Source organism: Bombina bombina, chromosome 1, assembly GCF_027579735.1.
Source record: "Bombina bombina isolate aBomBom1 chromosome 1, aBomBom1.pri, whole genome shotgun sequence".
NCBI classification, from domain to species: domain Eukaryota; kingdom Metazoa; phylum Chordata; class Amphibia; order Anura; family Bombinatoridae; genus Bombina; species Bombina bombina.
Window position 1 is genome coordinate 489,225,443 of NC_069499.1, and position 10,278 is coordinate 489,235,720.

The 10,278-nt window shown below is 40.1% G+C and overlaps 1 protein-coding gene across 1 annotated transcript in view; it reads right to left on the bottom strand.

The window, feature by feature from the left end:
* Positions 1-10,077, bottom strand: part of LOC128645514 (nmrA-like family domain-containing protein 1) — a 40,174-nt gene extending 30,097 nt beyond the window's left edge. The window contains exon 1 of the mRNA XM_053698546.1: positions 9,955-10,077. Within this exon, the coding sequence (XP_053554521.1) occupies positions 9,955-9,994 (40 nt within the window). The 5' untranslated portion in view covers positions 9,995-10,077. The remainder of the gene's footprint in view (positions 1-9,954) is intronic.
* Positions 10,078-10,278: the final 201 nt, after the last annotated feature.

Sequence of the window (10,278 nt, forward strand, 5' to 3'; positions counted from 1 at the left end):
GGCATTACAAGGAGCCGCCATTTTGTGAACCGGCAATAGCCTCTGTGAGTACACGCTGCAATACATAACAAGTAAAGAGCTTGCAGCGCCATAACACTTGGCCCCCACATGTACTACCCACCACAGAGACCCTTACCGTTTATGCTGGACTCCTGTTAGAAGAGGTTCATATTAGCAGCATTAACAGAAGCCTGCCTTTCTCAGCACATGAGTGACGCGCTCCCTATCACCTACTCTGTGATACATCAAGCAAACGGAGTCTCCTTCTTTTTTCCTTTTTTTTTCTGTGTGTGTACTTAATCACAAGCTGAGTGCCTAACCTTATTGACCCCAGGTAATTCCTACAGTGAACACACTCATAAAAATAAAAAACAACAAAAAAACAAATAAATACAAAACCACTTGTAAATCAGGAAACAGAGAGGGAGAAGGGAACAAGAGAGGGGGGGGGGGGAATAAATAATAAAATAAAGCAAAATAAAACAAAAATAAATAAATAAAAGAACATATCAGTGGAACTTGATAAAGCCCAAATAGACCATCATATACCCCTACTAAGCCATCAAGTTTGGCTCTAATCAACAGAGACTATATACCTGACAAGCTAGGGGCTGTTAACCAGCATGAACACGAAACGCACTGTAAAGCCCAATAAGGCTCCAAGACCATCAAGTCATAATCACAAGGACAGCTCAGTAGATCAGTTCTTCTCACCCTCGAGTTCAAGGATCTCGGAGAATAGAGAGACCATTAGATCGCTTTCAAAAGCGGCGCCATCACCCCAAAAACAAATGGAAGATTCTGAGGAAAGTACACCGGTGCCAAATGCTATTATCTCTACACTAGCGTCCAAACAGGACATTGCAGACATAATTCGCTCTTGTATACGCGAGGAAATTGCAGAAATAAAACAAGACTTACACTCTCTAGGCAATAGAGTGGAGGCTATAGAAGAATTTACTGATCATTTACAAGAAGAAGTTAATGCAACCCAAGACACTACAAATCAACATACGGCATTCCTAGCTGACCTCCACGACAAAATCGAAGACCTCGAGAACCGTAGTCGTCGGAAGAACCTTAGAATCCGAGGAGTACCTGAGTCGGTACTACCCAAAGATTTCCCAACTTATCTCCCTGCTCTGTTTGCACATCTCAGGAATACCTCACCTTCTACGGATATCCCTTGGGTCAGAGCCCACAGGGCACTCAGACCGAAACCACCCGATACGGCACCCCCTAGGGATATCATTATGAAGTTCAAGGAGTTCAGAGAAAAGGAGGAACTCCTGAATCTTTCTAGGAAAAACCAACCGGTGAAGTTTAGGGGAGTTGTTCTTCAATTCTACCAAGATCTGTCCCAAAGAACATTGCAACGGAGAAGAGACCTTTCCTGCATAACTACCCTCCTACGTCAAAAGAAGATCCTCTAGAGGTGGGGATTCCCTTTTCACCTCTATGTACTGCACGGAAACAGAAAATTGATTTGCAAGTCCCCTGAAGATGTCAAAGATTTTTGCTTAGCATTAGAAATTGATCCTCCAACGGGACTTCCTGCAGAGGAACCTTTAGAACCTCCAAGGAAGAGATCAGCCAGAGCTGATCCTGGACATTGGCAACGGGTGGCCCCCAAATCAAAGACACGTCCACAAAAGGGATCCAATGGCTCTCCACACCTGAACACAGATTAGAGGGTCTTCCCTTATACTAGACCCCGTTGGAAACTGTATCCAGGAGAGGCTGCACTGTTTTCTCCATCAGAAGCGTTCCTGGGTAATGTACTGTTTTTTGAAGTGCACATTCGTGCCCATTTGTACCACAAATATTCTCTGGCTGTAACTGTTCTAAACTTAAGCAGAGATAGAGACAATAATTAACAAAGAACTGTTATTAATGGTTTGATTAGGCGTTATTAAGATTTAATGTTTAATTTCCTTAGAGGGAGCTGGTTACCACCATTCCCTCATGAATATTTACCGTCAAATGTCTTTAATAGAACTAAGATACCTTTTAATAAGCTACAAATTATGCTGTTTGTTTCAATTTTGTTTTGTCGTAATGTTTTTAAAGTTGCGCAGTGGAGATGCAGGTTTAACGACACATCTAGAACTCTATGTATTCGCACAGGCCATAGATAAGTGCAAAGTTTCCAAATCACCAAACATATCTATGAACGAAGCTCCACAGACACATAATGGCTGCAAACAATAAGGTTTTAACTCTGCTTAGCCAGAACGCCAAAGGCCTGAACTCTGCACAGAAGCGTTCATTAGCCATGCGAGACCTCCATAGAAAGGGAGGTGATATTGTCTTCCTACAGGAGACTCATTTTTAAAAAAATAAAGAACCCAGTTATTTTGGAGGATATTACACACAATGCTTTCATAGCTCTTTTGACCACAAACGCAATGGTGTAAGCATCCTTATAAGCAAACATCTATCTTTCACCCCCATACATACACATACAGATGCAGAGGGCAGGTTCCTATGTGTGACTGGCTTACTGTTCGGTTCCCCCGTGACTCTGGTCAGCTTGTACGCCCCTAATACCAGACAGCTCCCCTTTTTTAAAAAATACTTTGCCCAGATCCTAGATCATAGAATAGGGGCACTTTATATAGGAGGCGATCTTAATATTTCCATTCAACCGACTCTAGACACAACAAATCCCAAACCCTCAACATCAAAACATACAATTAAACAACTCTGGAAGTTAATGTATGAGCAGACACTATTTGACATATGGAGATTTAAACACCCCGGGAAGAGAGATTATACTTTCTTTTCAGCCCCACATCGTTCCTATAGCAGAATTGACTACCACCTCACAAACCAAAACGGCCTAACTAATGTTCTGTCCTCCAAGCTCTCTCACACAGTGTGGTCAGACCACTCTGCAGTCATCACTAAGCTTAACTGGCCCTCAGCACCGAAAAGTACCTACCAATGGAAAATAGATGAGACCTTACTAAATTTCCCTGATTTTAAAGCTAAAATAGAAAAGCTACTCCCTGAATACTTCCACTTCAATTCCTTACCCGAAACAGACCCCTTTGTAGTGTGAGAGGCACATAAATGCTACATCAGAGGGGAATTCATAAAATATCAGGCACACATTAGGCAAAAAGCTCGGCTACTATACAAAACTTCCTCTGACCTGTTATCTAGGCTCGAATATGAGCACAAGCGAAATCCCACCTCCCCTCAAATCCTAGCAGACCTAGAGAAGGCCAGAAAGGCAGTCCATGACCAACTAATAAAAGAAACAAACACCCTGGCCCTGAAAACCAAGCAAAAATTTTATTTTGAAAACAACCGGGCAGGAAAACTTCTTGCACGCTCCCTTAAACTCAAAAAACTAAAATCCTTTATACATGAAATAAAAACCCCCACCAACCAGAAGGTAAATACCACGCCTGAAATCCTCTCCCAATTCTGGGAATATTACTCAAAACTTTACGACCTCCCGAAACATGACCCCCCCAGAGGTACGGAGGATACTATTAAAACATATCTGTCAGAAACTCCCCTACCTCAACTCACTTCCTCACAGGCGGAGGAATTGGAGGCCCCCTTTTCGATAATGGAAATCCAAACTGCCCTCAAGCAATTACCCACAGGCAAGAGCCCAGGCCCCGATGGATTCACTGTCGCTTACTACAAGAAATTTATAACGATTCTGCTACCCCATTTATGCTCAATTTTCAACACAGCAGGTCAGGAACATCCGTTCCTCTCCTCCATGTTAGAAGCCCACATCACCGTAATCCCCAAACCCGGTAAGCCTCCAGATACCCCCTCTAACTTCCGCCCTATATCGCTACTAAATGTAGACATTAAGCTCTACGCGAAACTCATAGCCACTAGACTTAATACATTTCTGCCACAATTAATCCACTTAAACCAAGTTGGCTTCGTGCCCCATAGAGAAGCACGAGACAACACCATCAAGATTCTCAACCTGCTAGAGTACTCCCAAACCCATGACATACCCTCCATCTTCCTGGCCATCGATGCCGAAAAGGCTTTCGACAGGTTGGATTGGCTATTTTTAAAACTTACACTAAAGCGGTTCGGCATAGGAGAGAAGCTAGTAGGGAAAATATTTGCTCTCTATCATACACCGAATGCACGCATCAAACTAAACGATTCCATGTCAGACCCCTTTCCCATATTGAACGGAACGAGGCAGGGCTGCCCACTCTCTCCCTTATTATTTGTTTTAGCTATGGAGGTTTTAGCCTCAAACGTTAGGAACAATGAAAAAATACACGGAATACGAATTGACGATGCTCACTATAAGGCAGCGCTCTATGCAGACGATGTCTTATTCTCGTTAACCTCCCCCATACAGTCTCTTTCTGCACTGCTACCAGTTATAGAAACGTATAGTAATTTTTCCAATTTTAAAATAAACATGTCAAAATCAGAGTTTATGGGCATAGGGATCACGGGGCAGATGACTGGTCAGATCACTTCACAATTCCAATTTACATCAAAACCCAATTCCATAAAATATTTAGGAGTTCAGATAACGCCCAATAGGGATTCCCTACATCAGATGAACTATCAGATCCTCTTAGACTCTGTTAGACGAGAACTGCAAACCTGGCGGAGCAAATGTCTCTCCTGGTTGGGCAGGATACAAGCCTTCAAGATGAGCATTTTGCCTCGCTTTCTTTATCTGTTCCAGACCGTCCCGATCCAACCCCCTCCACAATATATACGTATTGCACAGACACTAGTTAATGATTTTATTTGGGCTCAGAAAAACCCCAGAATAGCTAAGTCCACACTCTATAGAAACAGAGATAGGGGAGGCTTGGGAGTACCTAATCTCCTGTTTTATCATCAGGCGGCGCAGCTAACTAGAATAGTTGATTGGTGTAAAAATATTTCTAATAAGGAATGGGTGAAATTAGAGCACGACTTAGTCGGCTCCAAAAGCCTAGGGGCACTCTGCTGGACATATAAACAACATAGAAATATGCCGCCACTTGCCCCTTCCTTAGTGACCACCACACTTCAAACATGGGATCGTCTTACCTACTCCCAGAAGAGTATCTCCACAATCCCCTCGCCATTAACTCCCTTGCTCCATAACAACGATTTCCCCGCACTCAGACACCTCTGGACAGGAGACCTTTATACTATCTCAGCGGGTTTACCCTGCAACCTAGTTACAGAAAGAGGTGTCATCCTGCCCAGAGCTTCTCTAATAGATAAAAGCATCCATTTTTTCAGCAGGTGGCTGGAATACTTACAGTTATCACATTTCCTCTCTAACCACAGAGATAAATCTAATTTAGTACGATGCCTAAACCCGTTTGAGTTACTATGCAGATCCACTCAAGTAGTGAAAGGTACACTCTCCGCGATTTACAAAATTTTATTAGCTATACACTCCAAAAAACCCCCATCATATACCAAAACTTGGGAGACAGAGCTGGGCATTGTCATCCCCCCCGAAACCTGGGATACCATCTTCCACCAAATGGGCAAAGCACCCTCCTCTATGAGTATCACCGAGACCAACATGAAATTACTAGGAAGATGGTACTTATACCCCTCTAGGATAGCTAGGATTTACCCTCACGCTGATTCCCTCTGCTGGAGAGACTGTAAACAAACTGACAACCTATACCATATATGGTGGGACTGCCCCCTACTCCAACCATATTGGCAGGGTGTACATAGGGAGATCCAAAAAGTTCTCTCGCTGGTCATCCCTTTTGACCCCCTGACTATACTATTCAATAAACCGCCCAAAATCAAATGCAAATACAAGGCAGTTTTGTTATACATAATGCTTAGCAGTGCAAAACAACTGGTCCCTAGGTTATGGAAACAACGCAGAGTCCCTTCCAAAACCGAATGGTCACAAAATGTTACGCTCCTCCTTTCCCTCGAGAGATTCCACTACTTAAAAACCAATAGAATGGATTTCTATTGTGCTATGTTATTTTTCTGGGAAACTTACACTCATGCAAGCGATGGGACACCCTCCCAAACTCAAAACCCATAGCTATAAGGGCTCATTACTGAACCCACTCCCCACACAGGAAATTTGGGGAGCTGATGGACCGATGACAAGGCCCCTGTCCAGTCGTTTGCAAAATGGTCTGTTATGTAATATCAAGTCATGATACTGAAACACTTTACTATGTTAAAATACGTTAAGTGACGAAAACCTTAGTATTATACGCCCCATAACATGTAGCCAGCCGCCCCTTCGGCCAACCGCTACTTTCCATACTAATGAAAACCCACTTAGAAACTAGTACCACATGTGCTCACGCTGCGCAACAAAGTTTCAAAGTTTTAAAGTTCGATTGTTTTCAAATATAATGTACTGTACAGTTTTGTTTTATGTTAACGCAGAAAACTAGAAAAACCTGCAAGCTTTTGTCCCACAGAAGATTCCTATGTTTACAATAGCATGAAAGTAAGAAACTTAAAGCACATGGACATTCACAATTTCGTTGTTATTTAGCTTAATTTCTGATAATCTCTTGACATGTCTTTCACGCTGACACATTGTAACGGCTCATGTAAACAATGTCTTCCTTGTCCTTTTTATTGAAAATAAAGCTTGTTGGGAAAAAAAAAAAAAAAAAAAAAATATATATATATATTTAACTTAATCTTTTAATGCATTTTTTAAACATTTTGAACATATTTAAGTGTTGCTTTTATATGTATATACCAGCAATAAAAATTATCATAAAAAAAAATAAAAAAAAATAAGCATATGAACTAACTTAGGTTAAAGGGACAGTCTAGTCAAAATTAAACTTTCATGATTCAGATAGGGCAAGCAATTATAGAAAACTTTCCAATTTACTTTTATCATCAAATTTGCTTTGTTCCCTTGGTGGTATTTTTGAAAAGCTACAACTAGGTAGGCTCAAACTGATTTCTAAACCGTTGAAAACAGCCTCGTAGCTCAGAGCATTTTGAAACATTTTCACAGTTAGACAGTACTAGTTCATGAGTGTCATATAGATAGCATTGTGCTCACTCCCGTGGAGTTATTTAGGAGTCGGCACTGATTGGCTAAACTGCATGTCTGTCAAAAGCACTAAGATAAGGGGGCAGTATGCAGAAGCTTAGATACAAGGTAATCACAGAGGTAAAAAGTATATAAATATAAATGTGTTGGTTATGCAAAACTGGGGAATGGGTAATAAAGGGATTATCTATCTTTTTAAACAATAAAAATTCTGGGGTAGACTGTCCCTTTAAGCTTTCAACTAAAAATACCAAGAGAACAAAGAAAATTTGATGATTAAAGTAAATTGAAAAGATATTAAAAATTACGTACACTATCTAAATCATGAAAAGTTTAATTTTGACTAGACTGTCCCTTTAACTAGATATTTTACATTAACAAACATGGTGCAGACCCCCCCCCAAAAAAAAAAAAATGCTGTATCAAAAAGAAAAGAAAAAGAAAGAAACTTACAATATATACCCTTTTAAATACATAGAATTTAGGACTGTCATACTTTCATTTACTAGTTTATTGCCAAACATGACATACACCATCATTAATTAATTAAGTATATATAGGATTATTAGAATTCATCAAGGTATTATCACTTTCATTAGACTTTTAACCTAAATTAAACATTTTCATCTGTCAGTTTAAAGCAAAAAAAGGGTGAGCAAACACCTTGGGGTAGATTTTGAAAATGTCGGGTGGACATGATCTGCTGTAGCGGATCATGTCAGCTGGACATCGCTAAATGCCGACAGCATCGGAATTTAACATTGTACAAGCATTTCTGGTGAAGTGCCAGTGCAATGCCGGTGTTCTAAAGTTATGCGTCTACCCGTAGGAATGTGTATACTTCGTCACTTCCGGTGACGTTTGTCAGCTGGTGGAGGTTTGTGGCGCTCACTGCGCATGTGCTAGAGGCCCAAACAGAAGCAGAAGAAATATAGCAAGGGGTCAAGAGCTCAGCGCAGCTCCTTAGGTTAGAGGAATTCAGAAACTGCGTTTTTTATTTCCACATCCTGTGAGATGTTTTTGTTTTTTTTTATATCGTGCTGTGCACTTTTTTTCAAATTTAGACAGTTTATGAACAAGGATCAAAGAATAGAAAAGCACCAGAGATATAGTGTGAGGGAGGAGGTGTGGGATATAGTACGTAGCAGACATATTCAATATATTTTCCTACCGCATCTCACAATGTTAGTCAATACAATGTCAGTACCCTTTCTGGTTACAAAATCCAATGACAGACCGCTTGTTCATTGTGATTTTGTAACCAGTAACGTGCGTGTGCCACATAATTCCTCATCAGCTGTTGTAAGGAGTTTGGGCCTCTAGCGCATGCGCAGTGAGCGCCACAAGCCTCCACCAGCTGATTAAACGTCACCGGAAGTGACGTAGTATACAAAATCCTATGGTAGACGGATTACTTTAAGACACCGGCCCCTCCACATTCGTGGCCGAACGGCCGCTAGCAGAGGGTGTCATTCATCCCAATCCTTTACAATCAGGATGATTGCTGTCCGCCACCTCAGAGGTGGTGAATGAGTTAAGGAGCAGTGGTCTTACAACCGCTGCTTCTTAACTTAAGTTTCAGGCGGACCTGAAAATTTGGGGGTAGATTGCAGCATCCTCTGCTTTATAAATCTGCCGCCATAAATTACGTTTTCCTGCAGTTTCCCAGAGTCTGAACTATATTAGAACAGATTAACACCTTGTTTGTTGCAATTATTCCTTTAAACGCCAACCACCATTTTTCTTATTTGGAGGACCTAGTCTGGGTTTGAGGGCAGAGTTGACAGGAAAGAAAACAGGAGTCTGTAGAATACAGGACTGCCACTGTCATTGTATTAACAACATTTTCATTATTTGGCTTCAGCAGAAAATATAATTAACTGCAAATTAGGGAGACAACAAAGATACACTCGCAACAGCAGCTGTCCAAAGGACCACAAGTGCCCGTGTAGACCAGGGAGAGCAAGGTTAGGCTTGTGAAGTCTGTCATGTTTTTAGTAGTGGAAAGTCCACAATTTTCAGACTTAAATTACAGGAAAAGGAGGAAAAAAAATAATTAAATCAAGGTTGTTCTACTATGCATAATTAAAGGGACATTAAACACCTTGTATCTACAAGACATTGCTGTTATCTTACCATAGAGTAGCAAATCAGCCAAATCTAAACAATTTTAGAACACATTCTGTTTGCTGCAATTGCTTTTCATTAGCCAAATTCCACCCACTGTATGCCTTACTTGGAGGAGCCAATCCAGGCTTGAGTCTCCAGACAGCAAGGCTAACTGCAGTCATAAAGTTAGTATAAAGTGCATTGTTTTGCAGTTGTTATAAGTTAAAGTTAATTAGGGAAAGATATTAGCCGGTTTAACTTTAAGAAGTCTGCAGTGTGTATTTCAAGTTCTGAGAATGAGGAAATTCACAAATTTCAGAGTTAAATTACATGAAAAGAAGGCAAAATAAATAATAATAGTTTACCACAAAATTGTTTCACTATACATAACTAAACATTTTATATTAAACTCTCAAGGTGTTTACTGTTCTATTACATAGTTTACAATCTCAAAGTGTTTACTATCCCTTTAACCTTTCTTATGGAGCTAAAAAGCTCTGTATTACAGTACCTTGCTATGCAAGGAATTAAATCTAGTGCTGCCCACTCTACCAACATTATTCTTTCTGGGTAATTTGCTATGACTGCGTCAATAACATTGAAAACACAAACTTTTCAGAAGTAAAAAAAACAATAACAAAAAAACATACAGCGTTTGAAAATTGCAAACATACTGTATGTATAGCTGCCTTATCTAACAAAACTAAATAACAAAATAGTGATTTTATTGTTTAATTTATAATAACTTTTTGTTTTTAATATTTTCTTTGCAAACTCACAAAGTAACAGATAACTCAGTTGCAGTTGATCATTTAGTTTAATTTAGTTCTTACCTGTTGCTCCAAAAACAGCGATGATTTTCTTGCAAGACATTTCAGTGTGTTTACAATTTTGCTAGCATTCAGAGTGGCACGACAAGTTTGTGATTTCAGATTATAAAGGGATGCAGATACGCCTCTTTTTTCTTTTCTTTTTTTTTTTTTTTTAAAAACTAACTGGCTCTGTGAGAAAGCAGAAAAACAAGGAACTGGATTTTCTAGACTAAGTTGAATTGATAATGAATGTTGTTATAGGGTACATTATGAACCAATTATTTATAACCATTGCCATGGGAGCTTAAACTTATAATGCTATGCTAACAAAAACTGGTGCAGACC